The sequence below is a fragment of the Quercus suber genome, unplaced genomic scaffold (assembly GCF_002906115.3).
Source record: "Quercus suber isolate HL8 unplaced genomic scaffold, Cork oak 2.0 scaffold_271, whole genome shotgun sequence".
NCBI lineage: Eukaryota > Viridiplantae > Streptophyta > Magnoliopsida > Fagales > Fagaceae > Quercus > Quercus suber.
The window spans coordinates 738,363-765,222 of NW_027069727.1; the positions used below are offsets into that span (position 1 = coordinate 738,363).

Sequence of the window (26,860 nt, forward strand, 5' to 3'; positions counted from 1 at the left end):
TAATCAAAGTGCAACAATTTTTTAGAAGATTAGTCATTAATTAAACTGGTGAAAATCATTATACACAACTTCACTGTAGAAAAATTTACAGATATGATGACCTTTAGCAACAAGTAGAAATAAGAATAACACCAATAACTACAATGATTTGTACTGCTCAATCAAACGGGAAGCATGGAGACGAGATGTAGGGGTGACAGTGCATCCCAAACTTTGCAAATAAGATACCTGCCATTGAACAGTTTAACAAATGAAACAGTAAGATTCCCAGCCATGGAATATTACAGTGGACAGTAAGAGATAAAGCATCAAACATTAAAAAACAGAGTTGAGTCTCCAGTATGCTCTAGTACAAACTAATTGGATTTATTCAAGTGACTACCAGGAAAAAAAGCATATAAAACTAAAATCCCTTATCCAACCTACATATGCTTTTGATTGCAAATCCATGTGGGTGTGATTTACCAACTTTCTGATGCATACATAAGTAATGTTGCATGTACATGTATGTCTTTCTGTTCTATGGTATCACCCAAGTGGAAATGCCAACTCAAGTCGCCCCCCTCTACCCTTTTTTTTTTCCAGCAAAAAAAATATATGTATACCAGTCCATGGGAGAGCGGGTGGAACAAGCCCATTAACAATGGAATGGGAAGCAAAACTTGATGACAGGATATAAAGTAAGCAGCTAAACAAATTAAAAATTGAAGAGGAAACTTAAAAGAGAAACCCAATGAAAAGCTCAAAACAAAATGGAAAATGTATTTTACATGAAAAATGGAAGCAACATAAAACCTGCCATAGGCCTTGTTCATGTATCCTTATTGAAGGCAAACACAAAATTGCTCAATTGTGAAAAGAAAAAAAAGATGTAAAATTGGTTCATCTTTCAATTAAAAAAAAAATGGCCATTACCTAATATTGGTTCATAACAGCCAATGACTTCTAACATCGCACCAGAAAATGGCCCATTTCTCAAAATTCATTTTTTTCCCTTTTTTTTTTTCCTTTTTTGATTCAATGGGAAAAGTTTGTCCACAAGAAAAAAAAAATGAATTTTTTTTTGTGAGAATTGAATATTGGACAATGCCACATTGTATAAAATATTAAACGCAAACAATTCAAGTGTGTAAGCGTATATTGGATCTGCTTGATCAATATATATATATATATATATCGAACCTTCAGAAAATGTGATACCCAAATCATAATATGATCACTCCTTTGTTCATAAATTCAATGAAAACACGAATGGAAAATAAAAATAAAAATAATATATAAACCTGACTCATTTAATTAATGCTCATGAGGTACCTGTTTAGATGTTGCCGCTGATGAACCCATTGAATTTTCAATCCTTAACTTTTGGAAATGCTCCTGAAAGAAAAGAACATGTTCCATTTAGTTTCAATCATGATAAATAAACATTACATTTTAAACATACTTTCTGAAACCAAACTTCTTTTAGTACAAGATGTACAAGATCAAGCTTGCACTCCTCTCATTTTAAACTGAGAAATAATTGTTCACTATATTTTAATAAAGAATGCACATACGTAGAGGAAAAAAATACAAAGTAGGCCCTCTAATTACTCAAAATCATAGTGCAAACAAGCTCATTAAATGTGTATTTGGTTTTGTTCTCTTTGGGAGCTCATTTAGCTTATTTGCTTATGTGTGGGTTTTTAAAACCTCTCATTTTCAAGGTACAACTAAACCAACGGCAAAGACAGTATTATCATATATGAAACTATTTTTTGGACAAAGTTCAACTATAAACTTGGTTGTCACTCAATATCTTTTTATTCGATGTGAATTTTGACAAATTCACTATTATATTACATTTTCTCCATGCTTGCAAAATTTCTAGAAGATCAAAAATCATTAGCTATGTCAACGATCAATTGTTAAAATTACAAGTTTTTGTAATCTAAAATTATGCATAAAAATGAGTTTATAGATCATATAGTAAATAACATCCAATTGACACAAAATTTGACATGTGTATTTAAAGTGTAAAGAACATACAATCTAACGGATAGATTTTCAAAATATATAGCAATGTTAATTTTTTTTAAAGAAATTGTAGCCAAACTTTGTCCCTATTTTTGTGCTTCAAGATATCTTTTTGATAAGAAAACCACATTTCTAATTATTTGTTAATTTCCTTATAATTATCATTTGTAAAGTGCTATATATGTTAAAATCCCTATGTTGGAGCCTAACAAAATTTCTTCCTATCCCCACCCCACCCCACCCCTAATGTGATGCCCCAATTTGATTGATTGTGTGATGTGTATGGGTGTGTAATGAGTCTCACATCGAGTATTTACTGAGTAGATCTGGGTTTTATTAACAACTACAAGGAGCCTCAATTGTGACTAGTCCTTTTGAGGTATAGCGCAGATATGACTAGCACTTTTCTTTGGGTCGTTACACCTAAGATCTTACAAGAAAAAGGTAAGGGTACCTGTAACAACTCTACATGTGTGTGACCATAGTAGTCTCCACAGTCACTGAGTAACCAATGCTTGGAGGGCCTAGATGGTCCCATAAGGAGGGGTCTCAAGTTGTGGATCCACACCCCATGGTAGTTCAAACTTAGAACCTATACATCACCAACACTCTAATCACTGAACCACAACCCTCAGTGGTTATATCAAAAGAACTTAAAGAAAAAAGAAATGGACTCAGTCCTCACTCAGATGTACATACAAAGATTATACGGTACCTCCTCCCCTTGAAAGTTCTAGGTGGCAATGTTCAAGACCCATCAAATATGTGTGTAACTTACAAACAAAAAAGAAAAAGCATATGTACATTTTAAATTCATAGATGGATGGATAGGCAGATAGGTAGAGAGAGAGAGAGAGAGAGAGACATTTATTTGGATACCTATTGAAATGAGAATTTTTCTACCGTCCTGACAATAAGGAAAACTCTTTTTTTTTTTTTAATCATAAGCAGAGCAGGAAGGGCACCATAGTACATAGGCTGCTATGAAGGAAAGCTTTGGATATCAACCACAGTTTTGACAAAACAAGAAACAAGATTGCAATTTTTATTAACCAATGACTTTACATTGATCAACTTATATAAAATACTCCTTTTCTCAATCAGGTATATCATGCATAATTGACAAGGTGACCCTAAAATTGAAGGACGAAACAATGTGTAAAACAAAAAGGTTGACAAAAACAGCTTTTTGATTGGAAAGAAAAGATAAAAACCTAATCATAAGTCATTTAGCTAAAATTCTACACAATAACTCTATCCTTCATAGAAGTGCTATAAGCCTATAACTCTCTTCCTCTTTTCTTTTCTTTTTTTTAATTAATGAGTACACAACTTTTTGATTGGAAAGAAAAAATAAAAACCTAATCATAAGTCATTTAGTTAAACTTACATGCTATAAACTCTATCCTTCATCAAAGTACTATAACTCTCTTCCTCTTTCCTTTTATTTTTTTAATTAATAAGTTACACAATTTAGTATGCTCTGATTTCCCAATCATATCTTCTACCCCATTCGTATGGGACTGAAGGAGGAAATGTTGTATGAAACAAAGCTAATTGGCTATCAATTGCTTTGCTTTATACAAAAGACACATTGAAACTGGTAATAAACAAAAATATATGGTGATCGTACATCTTATCAGATCAGAATAAAACATGCATCAGAAATCACAAATACATATACATGAACCAAACAGGAACAGCTAAACGGGAAAGGATCCCCTCCCATTTATATTTTTATTTATTTTGATAAGGGAAAGGATCCCCTCCCATCCTCCAATTTTAATCTAGATGTAAAGACACATGGCATTTAAAGAATACAATGCTCTTTAAAAAAAATGTAACCACACAAAATCAAATAAATTCCACGTGTCTCACATCAAGCTAAAAATTGGAGTAAATCGTATCCCCAGCTAATTTGCCTCAACATTAGATGGTTAATCAGCACAATAATAGGGAGCTGTAAAAAGGCAGTCTACAGTAGAGATATTTTCTGAAAGTCATAACAAGAATTTACTATCTCTGCCTGTTTATGAAAATTTTGGCAACCTGAAGAAAGTCAAAACTAAATCCAGTACTGATGCACCATTGAACAAATTCTACAGGTTCTAGAACTTCAGAACCCAGCTGAAAATAAGCAATAAACAACTTTTCATTCAGGAAATAAAACATCATTCTTAATTCACATTTTAGATTAATGGAGTAAATCAGAAACTTATGTGAGCGGATAGAAAAACAAAATAAAAAAAAGTGATACCACAATTTTCAGTCAAGGAAGAAAAGTACAACAATTTATAAGCAGAAAACATCAAACCTGCTTTTCCCGCATCATATGGGCTCGTTGATCAGCAGGAATTTGCTCCCATCTCAAAACCTAGTAAAACAAAATAATCATATCAAAGAAAATAGAGCACCCACATATAAACATTATATAAAACTTCAAATTGCAGGGCATTCAAAATAACCATAGTCGTATACTATGACAAGGAGTTACTATGACTACTCAACCATTATAAATGTTAAATTCATTTTTTATTATCTTAGAAAGTAGTAGCAAACTCTCAGAAGTAGCAAACACACTTACATATTCTGCATATTGAAATGCTTCATCACAGCTCAAGCAAGACTTCAGTGCAATCAAAACATCCTGAAAAATAAAAAAGGGTGAAAAGACGTTAAAATAACCTTCACTGAGTTCCACATTATTGTAAAAATAAATTCAAAAATAATCCACATAAATATTAAACTACATCCTCCCATGGAAATTGGAGATGGAAAACTCTTAACATCACAGCAGAAGATGGCACTAAAGGTATGATGTAACAGATAGCACATACCTTGGTAAATCACATCATGGCAAACTGCTGAATGATAAAAAAATCTGCTTGTGATAGGCATAATTTATAGAATAGTTGGGAGATCTAAAGAGACCTCAGTATGATTCTTTCCTATGAAACATGTTCTCCAGAATTACAGCCACAACTTCAGTTGAAAAAATCTAAGACTATTAATGTAAAGAGAGATACATAATTAGCTAAAAGAAAAGAAACAGCCATCCATCTTAGTTCTTTACAATTAAGGGCTTCTCATGAATCTCATCTCCCCCTCATCAATTCATATATTTTTCTAATAATAAGTTACAACTGCACACAGTGGGTATCAAACCCACAACACCCTTCACTCATTATAATGAGAGAGGTAAGGATCAGGGGAAAAAAAATGAATAAAAAATAGGATGGTCATGAAGATAAACAGAAACACAATTAGTGAATGGGCAAGAGGTATAATTATATTTACTTGCTATGAAGAGCTAGTTTTTTCTTCTTCCTTTTTTCATTCTTTCTTTGGCTCAAGGTCAAGGAGACTCAGGACTAAGAACAACATAATCTCAACCCAACCCATAACGGTCTGCACACAGGTATACTTATAGACAACAGAAAGAGTGTCAACTATAACCTTCCACATGAAAACTTCAGAGCCTTGGGTAAAGGAATTGCAACATGGGGCAGGAGTGCAGAAAGAGATAAAAGAGGATGTATAATCGCAACAAAAGGAGGAAACTTCAGCCCCACTCATATTTTTGACCTTAAAACCTGGCTCACAAGATTAATATCCAAGATAGAACTAGACAAGTTAGCATAGTCCTTCATTACTCCCATTCTCTCCTGACCAATAATCAACTTTTTCGAGTTGTCATTCAAGCAAATCAATTTCTCTGGGTAAAAAGGAAAAACTCAATTAGCATATGTCAATCTAGATTCTTGTTTTAGGTCCAGTTTGAAGAAAGATGTGTCATAAGACTCCCATCCTTTTTGGATTCAAAGCTCATCTTTCTCTCTTTTTTAAGTGTCTTCATCATTGGCCATCCATGATCCTTAATTAGAGTGCGATCACCAACTTTTCCTCTCTCAAGAGACACACCATAAAGAGACAATGAAGGGAACCAACTCATCAATAGGCACATCTTACATCAATATGCCTCTAAAATTGGATATTGTTCTTTTAGAGGATGAACAGTTGCAATATTCCCGTGAAGGTCCAGGCCTTCTGTTCATATATAGGCTCTCTAACCATACTCTGTAATTGTTTACTATTAAATAGCTTATAGCAAGCACTTCATATCATTTATCACTTAACTGAATCAAAACAGCTGGGATCCATTTGACATCTCACTTAAATCCTTAAATACTGCTTTACACCAACTTCAAGAATCTATCTTTGAACAGATTAACCTCTACCCAAAATATCTAGATATGCATCCCATCTCATACTACAAGAAACTAAATTTCATACACGTCAGCATACCTTGGGTGGAGCTGTGCAGCTAAGCAAAGAAATCATATGACTAAATTTCTTGAGAACAGTTTATGTAAACTAAAATTACAGAACACAATTGAAGATTCTTATTGCAAGTGGAGTGCAGCATATTAAAGGGGAGACAAGAAAAATAACTTGTTATAAAATATAATTTACAAAAACTGTATGACCTTGTGTTTGTTTTTCTTGGCTCTAAGGCGTTCATCGATTACAAAGCCAACCTGTAAGACAATAAAGTACATCAATCAATAGTTTTATTCACATTGTTTGCATTTTGAAGGTTACCGACTGAAAATAAGAATCTCAGTGTTAAGTAAATACTAGTTGCCTAGATAACAAGACAAACATCACCAACTAATTGTATGAAAAAGAGAACAGAAATAAGCCCAGAATTCATTCAATTATCAGTATTACATATGACACGCATATAAAAATTTAAAAATAGAGCTTTTCCAAAAAGAGTGCATCTACATTATATAAAAGTAACATTAATATTCAAAATTCCAAAGAATTTATTGTAAGAACATCTCCAACTGCATCTGCAATATTGTCATCATCTACCTTAAGCACTACCGTCACACTAGGTTGATCTACTTGACTCAATGCATGTCCAACCTTCCTAACTACATCACTAAAAATGCAAAGTATTCTTGGTGTTGTGCGCATCTTCAATATACACAGAAATTTACTTGTGTTATAAATTGAGCGGTGCCATGGCTTTACTCTTATAACAAAAAAGAAAATAACATGACAGAAAAGAATGATTGAATATCTCGTTCAACACATATTTTACCATCAGATACCATGCAAATGCAAAACTTGCTACAATATCCAGAAGATGCAAAACAAAATTCGAAATAACAAGAAATCACCTTGTCAAGCAGCCTCTTGGGATCTTGAAATGCTTTCTTCTTGGCCCATTGATGAAATATGTGAGAAACGACTGATCTATCCTCCACATTGAATCTGTGAAACAGTGACAAAGGAATCATGTTCAGTTCCAAAAAAATATAACCAAAATTTCATGATAATGTTAATCAAGCAATCATAAATGGTAGAACCTTCTTAAAAAACCATTTCCATTGCTAGCCTCCAATGGATCTTTCAGATCTTCAGAAGCCTCATGAATACAAGTTTTTAGGAAATCATTTGGGACATCTACTTCAGAAAGTTCCTTTTCTCTTGGCACATCAACAGAAAACTGAGCAGTTCTATTTGGAATGTGTTGCTGCTTTGTTTGCAAATCTTGTACACTAACTTCAGCCTACAAAAACAAGCCATCCATTAACCACTAAGGACTACTGATGTTAATTAATATAAGATATTAAATAGCTAATGTGAACAACATCAAAACTGAATTCCAAAATCTTCTAACTCATACATAAAATTCATAAACTGTGTAGGTTAAATGGTTCATTAAATTCAATAATTGTGCTTAATTTGAGTGATTAAGTGATGCAAGGACAAACATGATTAAATACAAAAAGTTTCAACAATCGCGGTCTAGTTTCAATATGGGACCCTCTTGACACCTGTCCTAGGTGACTTAGTACTGAGTCTTAGACTCTTAGTATTAAGTTTCTTTAGATTAGAACATTGCTGGTTCAATTTAAATTTACTTCCAAAATTGGGTTAGTTTGGCAATTGTCATATTTTTTATGCTCCATTTGTTTTGAAGTAAAATATTTTCTAAAAATTATTTTCCCGTTTTCAAGTGTTTGTTTAGATGTAAAATTTCGTCAAACTTGTAAAATATTTTCCGTTGACCGTAAAATCCTTTATAAAAATTTGTAAAAAATTTTACCTTAAAATTTTGGTAAAACATTTTACAAAAACACACATGGCTTCCCCTCACGCTATCTGGTGGCTAGGCCTCCAGTCCAGTGGGCTGGGCAGCCGGTGTCAGTGGTCCAATGTGGCTCCAGCAATCCAGTAGTCTGAGCCGCCTTTCCGGCACCAAAGACACTACTCCGGCAGAGGTCGCCGGAGCCACCCTTCTGGCTGCTGGTTTGGCTCCAGTGACTAACCCACTGGTTTTGGTGGTTTGCTTTTAAAAAAAAATTTACTTGTCATACCAAACACCTGAAAATGTGTTACTTCAAAACAAACAAAACGACAAAATGGATTGTACTAGACTACCATAGGTCTATAAGTCATATTTTTATGTTTGAGTCCTTTTTCTATTTACTTTAGAAGTTCTACTTTTCTTTACAACAAGGAGTCTTAGTCTTTTAGGAAAGGATATTTAGTGTCCGTCTGGGAGCTAATGAAAGTTTCAGCTTATTTTAGAATTTTAACTTTTTTTTGTACTATTCATAGGTTCCATTACACTTTTTGGTACTATTCAGCTAGCTTTTAACTTTTTTTTTTCTACACTTTCAGCAAAAAAAAATTCAGTTTCAGCTAAATAAGCATTCCCAAACGGACCCGTAGAAGTCCTAATCTTTCTATCAAAGGGATTGGCAATAGCCTATAAATGATTTTATGTGGTCAATATCATTCACATATAAAGAGATTGAATTTAATGAAATTCTAGTAACTTATTTTATGCGTTGAGGATGTGCTTTTTCCTTCCTAATTGTGACAGCTTAGGAAACCTAGGAGAAATTGCGTAGGGTTTATCGTCCTTTTTTTCTCATTCTATTGAATCTATTTACTGTTATAACACTAAACAGCCATCAAGATTCATTCCGAATCCAATATTTATTTACCATACTTTAAACCTTAAACAGCAAACCCTCTTAAGATCTCATCAAGAATAAATTCCTAAAGATCTTCCATCTCAATTGGAATCAAATTCCAATAAAGCCTTTTTTTTCTGCATAATTAGATCTAACAGCTAATCATCCATGTCAACTCAAACACTTGTTCCTTAATTTGTAATGTTCTTCACAGAAACGTTGAATTTTGCAATTTTATTTGGAGAAACATTGAAGACATCATAACTATATAGTTCTCTAAAAGATGATAGTATCATGAGTTGCAATGATTTTTATTGTCGCTAACAACACTACAACTTATAGAGTAGGACCATCGTGACAAACCTGAACCTCTCGAAGATGATCTGGAATTTCCTTAAGAAATCTTGATGGTTGAAGCATCTGAAGGGATACACCAAAACACTTTATTACTCAAAGAGCCACAAAATAAACATAGTATAGTCAATTCTCTAAACTAAAGAACAGTATTTATCAAGTATCAATTTTATTTTTTATATAAACCAAAATTCCTCACAACTATGAAGACTTCTAAATGGGATTTTTTAAAATCCAGATTTTTTTAAATGTTACTAACATTCTAATTTACAACAAAGCATCTAACATTCTGCAAAGCTAGAGAACATTTATACACAAGATGTATAGAAGAGACACCAAAGAGTAAATCCAGCATGTAAAATTATCACTGAGTGCCGTTAGTGACATTTATAAACTTAAATAGTATAAGAAGTATATGTATGATTGGGTACAGAATCTTTTTTTAATGACATGTTACACAAAGCTATCTAAATTATGAACAATACTAATATTTTCATTTTCTTTTATGAATAAGTAAAATTTATTAGCTAAAAAGAGAAAAATCACCATACAATGCACTGTACGTGAATCAAAATCAATTAGAAGTACAGAAATCAAGGAAATCCAGCAGACTAGAGAAAGAATGACTACTTCAAGACTTCAAGTAGCCATCCAAGCATATACAAAGTATGTAAAAAACTCAGCTTCACATCCACCAGCGATTGTTCCAAGCCTTAGAATTACCCACGTGATGCAAAGAAGGATAGCATTACAAATATCTCAGATAAGGTGCCTAGCATACCGCTCTTCCAACTCACCAATAGATCCACCAACCTTATAGGCATAACCCACTGCACCCCAATAGATGATCAAGAGACTCCCCATCTTGCTTACACATACAGCACCAATCAACAATTGGAGTCCTCCGTCTTCTCAAGCTATCAATAGTAAAAATCTTCACTAAGAGAGCAATCAAAGTGAAGAAAACCACTTTTGTAGGAACTTTAACCTTCCAATACTTTTCTAAGGCTCCCTATATGTAGCGCTTTATAATAAGAGTCTACCTCAAATAACTTACTTTTGGTAGGCACCCAGCAAATAGTATCCTCAACATCCCTTCTCAGTTTTGTAGAGCTCCGAATAAGGTAATATCCCACTGAATCTGACTCCCCCCACACCCCCCCCCACCCAACTCTCCAGCTCAACAAATCTGCGACCAAAACTCCCATCTTTTGGACCAGCATATATAAACCAGGGAATTTCTTTAAGAGCTCTCTCCCCACACCACAATCCTCCCAAAATTGAAATTTGTGCCAAAACCACCCTCAAATCTGATGAAACCAGAAAAGTTATCCCAGCCCTTCCTAAATATGATGTATAAATACAAGTTCAATATTTAAAATAGTAATTAGTAGCATCAAAGGATTGCTTAAATTTTTTATTACTTATTAACTAACAAAAAAATTCTTTGCCTGAAGTGAAATGAAGTCAGTTTCTTGAAAAATTATTAAGCGTAAGAGAGTAGTAGCTTATAGAAATATTATGAAGTCAGTTTCTGGAATGTATAGATGTTTCATGCCAAACACCTGCCAATTAGAGTCCATCATGACATATAGAATGAAAAGCTTCTTCCGAGCACGAGTCATTGCAACATATAACAGGCGCCTTTCCTCCTACCAAATGAAAGAAAAGAATTAAGTCAGTGCCACACTAAAACAGTTTTCATGAAAGAAAGAAACAGAAAGACAATGTTCCAAGAAAGAACACAAAAAACCTCAATTGAGTTCCCGTTTTCCTTTGCAACACCATTAAATTCATGCAACAGAGGAATTTCAGATTCATTTGCCTGTGTCATGAATAGAGCATTAATGCAAAAATGCCCTCAAACAGATTTGTGTAAGGAAAGAAGTTCATAATCACACAAAACCACTTTCAGAGGATAATTGTGGTGTAATATAAGTGCAGCCATTTGAGCAATGCAAGCAAAGCTAGTTGATGTGCATTGATAATAGCTTAATTTTGCATATTTATATCATTATTAGAAAGCATTATCATACTTATTTTGAGTTAATTCATGCATTTTATATTTGGTTTTGGAATAATACTGAATAATCAATTTTGTGCTTAATTGAATTTTATTGTGTGAATTTGTCTTTTGTAGGAGAATGGAATTAAATAAGTGGATTTGTGCAAAGAAGAAAGCTAATGGACTTTATTTTTAGAAGGGCCATGATGAAATTAAAGAAGGCCAACCTAATTAAATTTAAGTCCAATTGGAGCAAGGAATCAAAAGAAATTTGCACCAAAACCAAGTTCAATTCGGATTAGGATTCCAGCCTACACATCAGTTAGTATTTTTGGCATAACTTTCGGCTCAGACGTCCAATCGAGACAATTCATGTTGGGCTAAAAAGTTAACTTAAAGGGCTACATCTTTATATTTTACCAAAAGTACGAATTTTGGCGTTAAAGGGGCCAAAATAGTCGGTTAAGTGAAGCATAAAAATCTGATATTTTCTCCAAACGGAAATTCAACTTGTAATAGGATTCCTTGACCTATTTAAAGGCTCTTTAGCGCAAAATTCAGAAAGGCACAGGCTGGAATGCAAAACAGAAAATTGGATCAAGAGGCAATGCTGCATATGGCTTCTCTGTAGCTTTTCTCTATGATAGTATTGTGACTATTTCTTTCTCTATTTTATTTGTCTAGTTTAATGTTTAGTATTTTATTTTTGTGTTTTACTTCAATTACCATGAGTAGCTAAATTTATAATTAGAGTTGAGGATGAAACTTTGTTAAGGATTATCAGTAATACTTATATGATTTGATTTTTCCCACAATAGTTGTTCTTTAATAATTTAAATTGTTCTTAGTTCATATCAATTTACTAAGACAGGATTTTAAATATGAGTTCATTCTTGCTTCATATCAATTGACTAAGATGGGATTTTAAATATGAGTCCAATCATGTTTTTCTCATGATTTAGGATTTGTCTTAATTAATTGAATGTTTGGTTTTTTATTTCTTGATTCTAAAATTTGATATCTCTTGTGATTTGTTTGACTACAGATACAATTGATGATTTGATTTTATACCTAAGAAGCGAAGAAGAGTATGCTTTAGATATTTAAATAGAAGTTTTAATGATAATATTTTCCATGATAGCAAAATTAATTTCTAAATTATCATGTAGTGGTTAGGAAAAATTAATGATCATAAATATATGCTGATATGAATTAACAAAGCGGATTCCAAAACCTTAATTCCTTTCTCTAGATAAACATCTCTTTACTGCTTTATATTATATTTTTGCTTAGTTTAATTATTTGCTTAGTATATTTAATTGCAAACAACCAATTTTTATTAAATTAGATTAGGATTAATTTGATTAAGATTTGATTAATTTTCCTACGTTCATTCAAGTTCCTATGGATTTGACCTCGTTCTTGTCAAATTATAATTCGGGACCGTTTGTACACTTGCAAGTACTTAAAAATTTCACAACACTAGTAAACCAATGTAATCAAATACCTTAACTATGAAAACAACATCCCATTCTAAGCCTTTCGACTGCAAAAGGAAGAAGAGAGGCATTAAAACAAAGTTGAGCATTGGAATATTACGAAAAAAAAAAAACCACCAGAACAGCAACAAAACAGTCCTAGCAAATTTAATTTTATGTCAAAGAAAATACCTGATGAATGGTAGTCAAGGTGATGGATTTTTCATTATCATGTCTCCGGGAACGAAAATTTTCTCTCTCGCGCTCAGATATAAATTCAATAAAAGCTTTGAGCACATTAAGACAACCTTTCCCTTCAGATGCAACTTTAGCATCCCCTTCTACAGCAACAAATTTAGTTGACAAAAATTCAGAGACATCATCCAGTAAGTACTGAAGAACCTGCATGGAGAAGAGATCAAATTCCAACCATGGGAATGCACCAAGATTTAGGTGAGGACAAAGTAATTTGAAACTTCAGGATGAACACTCTATACTTACAGATCTGATGTCATTGTCTTCATTCAGAAATTTTCCTCCATCAACATCAATAACTGCCCGTTGCTCAAGAAGGTATTTCTAAAAAATTAAGACAAGAATGATGAATAAAAGTTTTAGTATACTGAATTAGAACGATGTTAATAGAACATTTGAACAGAAAATCATCCTCATATCATTGTATTTTAAAAGGTTTATTAGTAAAGTTGTATTTCACAAAAGAGAGAGAATTGTAGAAAGTAATTCAATGAAATCTACCGGAAGATTAATCAGCAAACAGCAGGTAAACACATCCATGTCAAAATAGCAAAATTTAGTGTAAGATGAAAATGGAAGATGGTAAATCTTAGTAATGGAACCTCTCAGAATACAAACATGATGCGGGAAGCGCGAAGACAACTTTTTGTAATTTAGTTTTGTTTGATTTTAGAAGTCTCTTTTTTTTTCTTTTTTCTTTTTTCTTTTTTTTTTTTTTTTTTTTTGCCAATTGTTTGATTTTAAAAGTCAATTGTATTTTTTATTGATCCATTGGATTTTATTTGTCTTATTAGTTAATTAGCTTAAGAGTATTTTATTTAATTCCCTAGAATCAGCGGTATTTTTGTAATTCAATAATTGGGCTGTCTTAAGTCGATTTGAATTAGAGTTTAGTCCTAGTAGTCTATATGAGCATACTATTGTACTCTAATGGAAACAGTTTTGCTTGATTAATAAAATTTTCAATGAAATTTTCTGAATGGTCTGGTGTTCATTCCAGCCAACCCTAGTTGTTGATTCCTAGGTTTTGCTGGCTTGCTTGGTGCCAATTCCAAGCAAGTTTAGGTGTTGATTGATGCCTAGAAGCCTTTTTTCCTTCCTTCTGTTTTTAAAATTTGGTATTCATCAGTTTTGGTTGTCCAGCATCAGAACATGGAAGTATGCATGAGAACAGAATAAGAAATGATAAAGCAAACTACCAACAAAACTTGACCAGCACATGCTGTAGTCAAATCAGCTCATATAACCAATATGAGGGAAGACCAGTATGAAGAGCAAGCTAGAGTAGCATAAAAAATGATTTTGTACATTGCTTATTAACCTAATTTGCATGTCATTTTTGGGAATCAATTCTTGAAAAATGGCATCTTAATTATAATCCATTGTCCATAAACCACTAAACACAACCTGTGTGAGAAAACCGGGAGCTAACTCATTGAATAAAGGTTTCATTAAGAACTAGAGAACTAAAAAGGAAATTTAAGCAGATTTGGTCATAAGAGAGTTACTTTTTGCATCAATTGGAAGCCTAAATGAGTGATATTTACCTTTTTGTTTGTGATATCCTCTCTATTGTTATAATTTCTATTTTGGCTAGTTAACTTATAATGTCCACTCAATGAGTAATAAACCAGGATTATAATTAAATGTATACTGCCCTTCTACATAATTAACTCCAATCCATTTATTTAGATTTTTTTTTTTTTTTGATAAGTAATCCATTTATTTAGAAATTACTACCAGATCCCAATAAACTGGTGACAAGAAACACCAAGAACACAAGCTATGACTGTAGTAATGGACAAAATAATTGGCCATAAATAAATATATATTTTACTTCCTCCCATTTGGTTTGTCACATTTTCCACTTTTGGCTATCCCAAAATGCTAGCATAGTTTTAACAGTCAATGTTTATTAATTTACTAACTCTCCAATATACACTTGCCCTTTATTTTATTCAGGTTTAAACTCTTTATATATACGTATATAAAAGAAACTGCCTATGACTCATATAGTATAGAAAATCCAATAAGCGAGGCAAAGTAAATGGTGTAGTGATCAAAATCCATTCAAATAAGGTGTTCAAAACTTCAATTGTGTCATTAATCGCTCTTTTCCTTCATAAGTGAATTATGAGGTTAAATAATTAAATTTACCATCTCCTAATAGCTCAAGCTTTTGAGAGAATCGGTAACTTAACACGGTATCAGAGCAAAAGGTCCTAAGTTTGATTCTTGTCTCCTCCACACTCCCTCCCAAGTTTGTTCCTAGTCTCCTCCACACTACCTCCCATTTAAAATCCTACATGTTGGGCCTCACCTATTAATAAGAAGTTTGAGCCTACAAGTGAGGGGTAGTGTTAGAATTGTATGGATTAATGATTAAATCTACCATCTCCTAATAGTTTAAACTTTTGAGAGAATCGGTAATTTAACAAAAAGTATAGGAATTCTTGTCTCCAAAGGCACCACATTAGACACAGTAGAACTACCTTCCAAATATCCCCACTAATAGTATTGCCAAAGTTCCCTTTCCATGAAGCCAAAAGATTGATCACGGGATTTGGATTGCCCAATTAGCCCTAAATAAGCAAAGGACTAATCACCACAAGTCCCAAGCAACTGTGCAATTTACCATGAGGTGATCCACAGAGAGATGCTAAGTCAAGCTGATGTGATCACATCCAAAATCACAAACCCTGATTAGGAACTTCAGAAAATTTATAAAATATCCAACAGATGTCCAGGCATCTTGCAGTCCTGTTTGTCCATGGCCTCATCTCTATACCAATTTACATGAATCCATACTAATTATAGAAGTATGCTATAGAAAAGAAATGTAAAACTTACATACTCATCATTACTGTTATGTAGTTAATTATCCAACACTAATAAAACTATTTAAATGCAAGCAAATTCAAAGTAGTAAATAAATAATTATGACATTAGCATAAACAAAACAGCATCATACACAAGAAAACTATCTTCAATCAATTTTACCGACAAAGCTTTTATATCTTGTAGACAATTTCTATTAAAAAAAAAAAAAAACAGGGCGAAAGGGAAGCCAAACCTGAGGCACCATGTTTGCCACTGACGTTATGATAGCTGAAATTGATTGTTCCTGTAAGCATTGATAAGTAAGGTCAATTTCTTTACAATCAGCTAGAACGCAACCTTCAAATTTATCTCTAAAGCAATGCATGGGTTCATGCAGACAACAAAATGCTGATTGATGTTGTTGGGCCTGATTGATGTTGACTGACACTAATTGATGCTATTAAAGACATTTGATTACTATTTGGATTCTGTTTCCATTTATGATGAAATCTCATTAAGACTTTATTTTATTTTCATGTGTAAATTTGGGGACTCTACTTAAAGGGTCCAAAGTTCACTACTGTAAGCAGTTGATCACTAATGAAAAAGGGTTGTAAGTTTTCTTCCAACATTTGGTGCTTATTTCAAGCAACCTAGGTGCTAATTTGTAGATTCTATTTTTCTATTTCACCACTTGGTGCAGATTCCAAACAAACCCTAGATGCTAATTCCTAGGTCCTATCACTTTGTTTTATTTTTATTTTGTTTCCCAAGCACAAGTCCCCCTCTTAGAGTTCCAATAATTGGATAGTAATCCCAGATCAAATAACAAATAACCACAAAAATCAGTTTATCTAACCTATTTTCACCATATAAAACACACTTTTTTAATCAATAAAGATCTAAAACAATTACTAATTGTTTCCAATAAGAAATGACAAGTCAACAATTCTGCAGTGAGGCCAAATATATTTACCCTGTTTACAAGTTTTGATATCATCTCTAGTGTCGACAATACTTTGCGTCCTTGGGTAAGCTGACTCCTGTTATCAATTTCAGGGGTCATATTTCAGTAAATACTAGGACATCTTACATAATGTACAGGCATACAACCATAACACAAGAAGCTGATTAAAAAAATACAAATGTGTGTGTGTGGAGAGAGAGAGAGAGAGAGATCTTTCAGATTAAAAGAATTGTAAAACATCCAGATCAACTTTCATACTTCTCAAAAGAAGAGCTATGTTACAGTAGCAATACCAGGCATGCAAAAAGTGACAGTAATTTTATTAGCATCACAATCAAGGAAAATGTGCTTTATACATCTAACTACGCTAGCAAAGGGTCAGGATTATACAGGTTTGGATCAGGTCATTCATCTGCCACTGTACACTAGCTATTAATTCAATATAGTTGTCAAATTATTTTCCATAAAAGTTAAGTTCTCATTGTTCACCATGTGTTTCTCACAAAAATTTCAGAATTTTATTGCCAATTGCTCGGAATGAGAAGAAAAAATATTCTGATAAAGAGGTAATAGTTCCTCAGGGATTAAATATCCCCAAAGTAGTTATGCTTATCAATTTCTGCAATTTATTTGAGGCTGCATTGCCACTTTATTTTCAATGCAAAATTACATAAATGTCAAATATGCACATGCCAGATATTTGAAATAAACCAGAAGCTGATTATTTCATTATTATAAGCCACATTATATACCATCCTTAATGTTAAAAAAGAAACTACAACGAATATAAGATAACTGAATACTATGAGCTACCCATCCCATCTAAGAACATTAAGAATAATTTGCTTAACAGAACCTCTTGAAGGTACCAGAAAGCTTGGCACAAAAGATGTCCGAGGCAGCTAATATAAAGCTGCATTTTCTAATAGTTGAAATTTTGTCAATATAGTCGATTACCTGCAAGAAAGAGAGACAGAGACTCAGATATGTGAGCCTCACACAGAATGAAATATCCTAGATTAAAAGAAAGATAACTGGCAGCATAGTGCACATACAAGCACAATATATATATATATATATACGTACATATTTATATACACATATATAAATAGATACATAAATAAAACAATACATGTACCCTCTTCTTTTCCTCCTTCTCAAAAGGAAGTAAAGCCTTGAAGACCTGACGGTATGGGCCATCATCACAAGCAGGCAATGTTGTTTGAAGCATGGCAATAATGGCTTTGACTACCTATTATAAGACGAGATAAATCATAACCAAATAACAACAGTAACTCTGTTGGCATGCATGTCAGAACAAGTATGAGAAAATAGCTTCAATTTCTTCTACTTGAACAAATCTAAGAGCACAACCATATGAAAGTTTTAAACAGCTTAGAAATTGTGTACAATAGATTATAATAACTATCAGCATCTAAATGGGGTAAATCTGTAACAGCGTAGCTAAAAATAAAAGATTGTATATATGCAGGCAAAGAATTTGTTCCTTCTATGCACTCAAACACACTGGGATCAAAATTATGAAGTAAGCAAACTTGATGATGACAAATCCAAAGGCTTGTTTCTTAGGAGGAAAAAAAAAATCAACCAATCTAAACTGTGTTAGAGTTCCACTAAAACACAAGTGAATATTTTCAGTTCACAATTATGTATGCATATATTCATTCATATATATATATGTACGTGTGTAAATATTGATACGACTTTCATCTACCTGCTCTGGAAAATGATTTTGCATTCAGGTGAGTGAATAAGGAGCTTTCTGACACAGAACAATAACCCCATCATGTTGGACTGAACCTTGACCTAAATATGTACATATGCATACACATGCATGCAGATATATGTTTATATTTCTTTCCAACCAATCAGTTCAACATGTAATGAGAGGTGAACATAAATGGATAGTCTCAAATATCAAAAAAATAAAATAAGTCAAAGGGCAGGAAAAGTGTTTTTCCCTAGGTCAAGTGAACTACACTGAGTACAGGGTATAAAGTGTAATTTCCCCTCCTAACATCTTTTTTTTGATAAGTAAGTGAAGGGATAAAATTTCTACCTAACATCTTGAAACTAATTACATCCTAATAATCAAAAGAAAGTTGAAAGAAAATCAAAATTGTATGATTACAAACTACAAAACATCAAACTGAAATACCCCCTAAGTAAGAAAATCATTAAATCCTGCTAATTCAATATCCTAAGCAAGCTAAGAAACACGTTAATTTGCATTAGCTTAAAGGAGCATCCTGAGAAAATATCATTATTAAATATTGTGCCGTTAAATAGTTATGAAAGTTTCAAGTGCCCATAAAAATTCAAAACTTTAAGTAAAATACATTTAATATAATTAGGAAATCACCTTCCTTCACATGTTCCAAACCTAAAAGGTTATTACTTAGATTCCACAGGGTGAAGGACACAACCTAAATTCAGATTAAAATCAGGTCAAGAAAATATGTTTAACTGTAATGTCTATTACATGTATCACACCTGTGTAGTTCAGGAAGGTACCCACAAGATAGAAATTATAAATTTCAAATCTTTAGTTTCCAAAAAATTCCTTCATTATGGAAGTATATTACAATACCTAGTCAAGATAGGCAGCCAAAAAAAGTTTCAAGAAAGAATGCCTCCTAATAAACATCTCTAGTAATGTCAAGAATCACACAAAACAGTAAAGATTTTATTTCCATAAAATGAACACACTGCATAGTAAAAATCATATGCATTAAATTTTTAACATAATCAACTAGAATGATGGTAGAGAACATCTTTGTAAACTAGAAAAATGTTAACTACCTTTTTCCTATAGAATGCTACACCGTGCACATTGAAAGGTATTTTCCTTTCACGGAAGGCCATTTGGAAGACTTTTCCCGATACCTGTAGTATAAAACATAAGAACATAATTAGTCAGCAGAAATTTAATGTTTGTACTTTTTATCATGCAAATTTATATTATGGCAAGTAAGCTAGACCTGCCTCCTGTAAAGAATTGCAATGTTTCCATATGAGCAGTTAGCAGCAGAACCATTAGAAGCAGTTTCCAAGATCTTGTCAACAACAAATGCACACTGCGTACTCTCATTGTGACATTCTTTTATGATTATCTGCGTATTATAGGCAACATTATCTGGAAATTAAGTAAAAACCACAGATAAAAAATCACATTTAAATTATTATTTTTCTAATCTGAAGAATAAGGCAGAAGTAAATTACCTTAGATCCAGAAGAATTATCAGTAAGAACATCTTTTAACTGGCATCGCTTTATATTATTTTGTATAAGAGAAGATGCAGCCTCAACAATACAGCGTGTGGATCGATAGTTTTTATTTAGTCTGATCTGAAGCATAAAGATATTTCAAAGAAAGAATCAAATTCAATTCTAGTTATACAAACTTGCATACATGCTGTAAATATAATCAAGGAACATGTATGAGTCAAAGGCAGGGCAAACCTCTTTGTGGTTTGGAAAATCTTTGCGAAATGAATCAAATCCAGAAATGTCAGCTCCGTTGAAACTAAATATGGACTACAGTAGGACATGTTATATTGGACTTCAGAAAAATTAACTTGAACAGAATGGATTTACAGTGCACAAACACAAAATCACCCCAACCAAAAAATAAATAAATAAATAAAAATAAAAGGACAAACAAGTTAACACAAACACAATTCTCAGGCTATAAAAGATAGCAAGTGCACCTGATCATCATCACCAACAATAGTTATACGGTTATGAGAAGCAAGAAGCCGCAGAAAATCATATTGCATGGAACTTGTGTCTTGAAACTCATCTATTACAATGGCTTTCCATGAATCTTGAGACTCCTTGAAGACTAATAATTGAACCGAAAGAGAAAACAATGGTTAAAACATGAGTAATGTACAAATATATATATATATATATACACATGATTAAGTTTATTTAAGATAATTTCAACCTTCAGGAAAATCAGTAAGCAGCTTTACAGAACAGCTGATTAAGTCATGGTAATCCAGAGCATTACAAGATTTTAATATGTCATTGTAGTTCCCAAGGATTGCACCCTGATTCAAATTGAAACCTGAGAATCACATGAATGTAACAAAAGGTATCAAAAAAGTTTCTGAAACAACAAATAAACAGCTTACTCCTATTTCATCACCCATTTTACAGCATTCTTCAGGAGTCTTTCCAGAAGCTTTAGCCTGAAATTGGAGTAAAAATTAATTGCACAGTACCTCATAAGTTCATTGGTGTAACATGCACAGATAGATATTGACAGGACACTTGAGTAGTCTCATTCAGCAATGGAATTTATTAAGAGAAGAAATAAACGTTTTCATTCATGATTTTGGTACTTGTAAAAGGTGAGTCATCAACATAAGGTCTAAACCCACTTCTTAGGCTGTGTTTGTTTCGTGTAAAACGTTTTCTGGAAAATATATATTTTCCGGAAATGCTATTTTCCGGAAAAGGAAAATATTTTTAAGTGTTTGGTTGAATTATGAAAATTGTTGTGAAAAATATTTTCATGCGTTTGGTTCCATTAGGAAAATGCTATTTTCCGGCAGCAAATTCCGGCAACAACACAACAACAACAACAGCAAATTCCGGCAACAACAACAACAATCAATTCATTTAAAAAAAAAAACAACAACAACAATCAAATTGAAAAAACAACAACAACAACAATCAAATTTAAAAAATAAAAATAAAAAAAAAAAAAAAAAAAAAAAAACTGAGAGATCGAGGAAGAGAGAGCGTGGAGGCGATGGGTGTGATGGCGCGATCGAGGAGGCGATGGCGCGATCGAGGAGACGACGAGGTGCGATGGTGGGTTCGTGGGTCGAAGGTCGCCGGCGATGGGCTCTGGGCTTGGAGCGCCGGTTCGTGCTCTCTCTGGGTCTCGCCGACGCGGTGCGGCTGGTGGGTTAGTGGGTCGAAGGTCGCCGGCGATGGGCTCTGGGCTTGGAGCGCCGGTTCGTGCTCTCTCTGGGTCAAAGCTGCTGGGTCTCTCTTCGTGCTCTTTTCTCTTTTTTCGGAAAATTTAATTTGAAGTGAAAATAAGACCGGAAATCAATTTCACCCATTTTTGGCATTATTTTCGGTCAACCGGAAATGGTTTTCAGTTTGACCAAATTTGAAGGAACAGCCAAACACCCAATTTTCCGGAAAATAATTTCCGGAAACCGTTTGAAGCCAAAACAAACGGACCCTTAAACAGCTTTAATTTATTTGACTCAATCATTGTTCAATATTCTACCCATTTTGTCTTTGGCATCCCCGTCCCTCTTACCTCTTTTTATTCATATAACTAGTAAATAACTGTAAAGGATCCATTCATGAAAAGTTATTAAATTTTACACTAGCCATCAACTTACCACAGCTCTCCTCTTTTCTCCAAGCTTAGGACCGGCTTTTTACAAAATGTAGGAAACAAAGCACTGACACAAGCAGGGTTTCACCTAATCTCTAGATATAATATAGAATCTTGTGGTAGAGAATTTTCCTAAATAAACTTCATGGAAATGGGAGTATGCTTGGTGGTTTAAAATTTCTTGCAACAATGTTATATATTTTATATTAAATAGATAAAGAACAGTAAAATGATTCAATGGGAAAAGCACAACTTTTGCAATACAATTTCATGAAAAGAAATGTCAAATACACATGGTCAGTCATGATTGTTTTCAATTATAAGGTAACAATTGGAATCAAGCTGTAGCAAATATAACAATTCAAATGGCTACTAGCAAGTAGTAACACCATTAAGTTGCATCAATAGCCACAAAGATGATCACTTTTTTAATAAGTTCAAAGATGATCACGACAAAATCGTTCCTCATGATCATGCCATAGTTCTATTAATTGGTTGCCTTCTCAAGAAAAGTAAACTCACATCATGCAATGCTCTTTGACCATTCTCATACAGTCTCTTTCTTAGCACCTATTTTAATAGTTTGTTGGCAAATTTTTTACCAGCTATACCTTTGCTCAATATTGCACATGTAGACCAAAATGATAATACAACTCTCCAAATGTCAATGTGGTTTTGGAGGCTTTCTAATGGACATTTATGGTTAGTTCCAAGTCACAAATGACAAGTTTTAGATGCAAATTAACTCTGTAGAGATTGTAACCAAATGACAAGTTTTACTAGGCATTGCTCATGACTGATGTTAATTTCTGGAGAGATAATAACCAAATCATAGCTGTTAGGATCAGTTGAATATGATTCAAACCATTTGCAAAAAGTTCTGAATCATTTGGGTATATCAAAGATGCTCATGAATCCTACAATTCACTGGGGTGTTGTGTGAATCATTTTAAAGCAGTAAGTCATTATCATACCATACCTGACTTTTTGTTTTACTAACATTTTAAAAAATGCCTCCTTTTTTAATCTGTTTTCTTTTTTCAAAAAGAATCTTTTAGAGTTTGAACATCTCATTTATCAATGTAAAAAAAAGTTATCCAAGAGTCCCTTCTCTTTCTCCTCTTCTTTTTTCCTTTTACACAGTCTGTCATATTTCTGGTACAGTGATGTGCATCAATATCATTGTATATAATATGATGTAACTTTTGAGTATAATCCATCTGAAAGTTGAGTGTGAATTATCTATTTGTTATTACTTGAAATTATATGATTATTTACTAAATTATGAATTTTGCAAATATATTTCCTTTTGAATTATTTATCTTTCTTAAACATTCTTAAATAAATGATGATAAAATAGTTCATTATTTGATTTCGTTTTAAATTTGTAATAATTATGTCAGTTTTATGCCTATATTTATAAGTAGATCTGCCTACAGTTCTTGCTTTTACTGCTATATCAAGAATTACTCCAAGTATGCAGGCATTGCTTTTTATACCAGATATATAGCTTTTGAAAACTGAATAAAATACAACACATTATAAATAACAAACATAAAACAACAACCTGAGCCACAAACTTCAGCCATTTCTTTGACTTATCCTTAAAAAGTTGCAGAGACGTTATCCCATTAGAATCTTCACCAAGCATGCAGGCATCATGATTTTGTCTACTCTTCTCATTTTCTAACAGCCGCACAGCCTCAATGATTGCTCTTCTCTGCTGCCCATGCCCATATATTAAGAATTCTGAGGTGCGCCCTAACCTACAACATAAGCAATATCTTAGTCCTCAGATAGCCTCAAAAACCATATAGAAAAAGGGACTCTAAACAAGTTGGTGCATTGCCATTGTATAGTTCAGATAGAAGCACGATAAAAATCATAACACAAATATGAGTGGTTCTATCATAAAGTTGTTTTTCAGCTTTAGCGGAGAGAAAAACCTGTTTAACAAAATCACCAAGTCAAAGACAAGTAATTATCAAAAAAAAGTTGTCATACACAAGTGGTTTATTTTGCTATCCTTTTTTCCCCTCCTAAGTCCTAATGCAATAACAGGCGAGGCCATAGTAAGGACAATTCCATGATAGCAACAAGACCATTGAGTTTACTAATAAGACATAGCATAGAGAACTTTGGCTTACAAAGCTGTATGTTTACTGAGCCAGCTTTTCAGTACCTTAGAAAGGTATCTTAATCAGGAATAATATCCAAGCAATTGTCTTCAATACATTGGAAAGTCAAAAAAGTTTACCTATGCTCAAAAAAGAAAACAGGAAAGTTAAGAAGGCAACTAATACACATTGAGTACTACCTAAAATGAGAAATTATACACTGGATTTGAAGCTGGAAATTCTTGATACCCATCCCTCTTACAATTCATTTCTTATCAAGGTAGACAAATGCAAAAGGTGACCCTAAGGCACCAAGGCCTTGTATCACCAAGGCATGAGGCAAAAAAAGGCACTAACAGCTAACCTGATTAAAGTGAGGCTCCAAATTCTAAATATTTTTATATATATAGAACTTAAATCATATGTATCTAATGTATTGAAATGTTATAATCAAGTGTTATTGACATGTGTTGCATGAAGAAATTAGGTCTTTTACTTGCTTTCAAAATAGGCTTAATACGGTTTTGGTTCTATTAATTATTCTAATGATAAGTTGATAATAATCTATCAATAGTTTTTACTCTACAGGCAAGCACCTCAGTAAAGACTCCTCACCTTAGAGCCTTCGAGGTGCCTTAGTGGCGCCTTGTCTCGCTTGGGTGCCTAGGGGAGCATGCTGCTCACCTTTGACTTCTGTGCTACATATATAGTACAAGGGGGTTACAAACATTAGGTAAAGGGATATTCTTGAAAGAGACAGCTGGTAGGGAAAGCTGATTGGAACACATCACTAGAAACTTCCAAACCCTTTGTAAAAAGTATCACCCATGCAAGACAAGGGTACAACCCATAATATTATCTTTCTATTTCTCAACAGAATCCATGCTAAGAGAGTGTTTGGTCAATGAACATGTTCTGATTAGAGGCAAGAACTTGATTGAGTGACTAAACAAATGGAGCAAAAAAACCTTGGTTGCTACCTCCAGAAGAATAACTTTGGCCGCCACTGTTAACATGTTATGCAAACAAAGGAATACTATGACTATTAAAATTGCTGAGGAAAAATTGTTGAAGATTGTTGGGGACATATTAGGTAGAAGAGAATAGAGCGGTTTCCTAGTAATGAAGATAATCCCAGAAACAAAGGAATTCAAATCATTTGTGGGGAATAAGTTCTAGTGTTTTCTGGTAATAGTTTCTTCTGTTGTTTCACGAAAGGTAGGTACATCAGGTCATCTTATGAAGAGAATTTTTCTTTTTTAATTCTATTTGTGTTGTTGCTCATTGTATTTTTGTGTTCTTTTGATAATAAATCAGTTTATCACCAAAAAATTCTCAAGCTACTTCTTTTACACAAATAATTGCAGTTCATTCTGTATTTCATTAGAATACAATACACAACAAAGATATTGGAATCAAACCACATTTGTCTGACATAAGTAAATGAATGCATTCAGTGATTATTTCAATGTTTGCAGAACATGTGTTGCCAATCCCCTTGAAACAGGAGACAGAATTTCCTCCACAACAGACAATATAACATGGAGCCGTTTTTTTTTTTCCCCTTTTTTTTATAAGTAAGAATAATTTTATCAAAAGTAGACTACTTCATGCAAAAAAAATATATGAACAAAACATAGCTTCAGAAATAAAGCAAGGGAAACATTCTATGGAAAGGTTACCATACAATAACCATTATGAGATAGCTAACACCAAAACACTGTTAAGATCTCTGCCCTGAGTGCCCTCTAATGCCAAACAACATAAAGGCTAGGCCCTTTTCATTTAGTATGGATGCATTAGAATTTCTTCCTAACATATATAAGATAGAATTAAAGAGACACAAATTTTTTAAGTAGGAGTTCAAAAAGTGTTTCAAATTGAAGTTGGCTATCAACAATATTTGCAGTGTTATGAGGCTAGCGCAGCTTTCTAGGAAAGTATCTATTAATGGGTCTTCTATAAATTTTCTGAGTAAAACAGAGCTCAGAAGAAAACATTTAATCATCTGTATTTTTGAATAAATCTCATATAATCTCAGAGTGTGCATACTTCTCAGCATGTAAACGACACAGTTGCAAGGAAAATGAATGGAAAGTGCTGATTGTGAGCTCCTTGGCTGTTGCCTTTCCAGCCACTGCTCCAATGCGATCTCTCATCTCAGAAGCTGCTGCTGTAGTGAAAGTCATCGCCAGGATGTTTGACGGGCTAATTCCCTAAACATGTTTTAATGGGTGGGAAATAAGGAACAATAAAGATGATTAGAATACTAAATTAGAAGAAACGGGAAGGATAGAAAAGAAAGAACAATGAACTGAGAAAACAGAAGGTACATAGAAAAAAGTAATTCAGAGTAGAAAAGATGCAATACCTCATTAAGCAGCATTAACACACGACCAACCATTGTAGAAGTCTGACATCAAAAGCAGCCAATTGAACTCCAACCATAGGTAAATATCAT

General features: G+C 33.2%; 1 protein-coding gene across 1 annotated transcript; it reads right to left on the minus strand.

Moving 5' to 3' along the window:
• Nucleotides 1-26,860, minus strand: LOC112019873 (ATP-dependent DNA helicase SRS2-like protein At4g25120). Its single transcript, XM_065781578.1, has 27 exons — nt 26,771-26,860; nt 26,452-26,615; nt 23,850-24,048; nt 21,054-21,110; nt 20,864-20,969; nt 20,625-20,758; nt 20,377-20,451; nt 20,137-20,262; nt 19,896-20,027; nt 19,717-19,800; nt 18,032-18,145; nt 17,750-17,850; nt 16,903-16,969; nt 16,180-16,230; nt 13,353-13,430; nt 13,044-13,253; nt 12,881-12,919; nt 11,122-11,193; nt 10,934-11,020; nt 9,378-9,434; nt 7,395-7,597; nt 7,206-7,299; nt 6,504-6,554; nt 4,601-4,663; nt 4,331-4,390; nt 1,315-1,377; nt 1-228 (listed from the first exon to the last, which is right to left on the minus strand). The coding sequence occupies exons 1-27, from the start codon at nt 26,801-26,803 to the stop codon at nt 139-141; spliced, it is 2,610 nt and encodes an 869-aa protein (XP_065637650.1). The 5' UTR covers nt 26,804-26,860; the 3' UTR covers nt 1-138.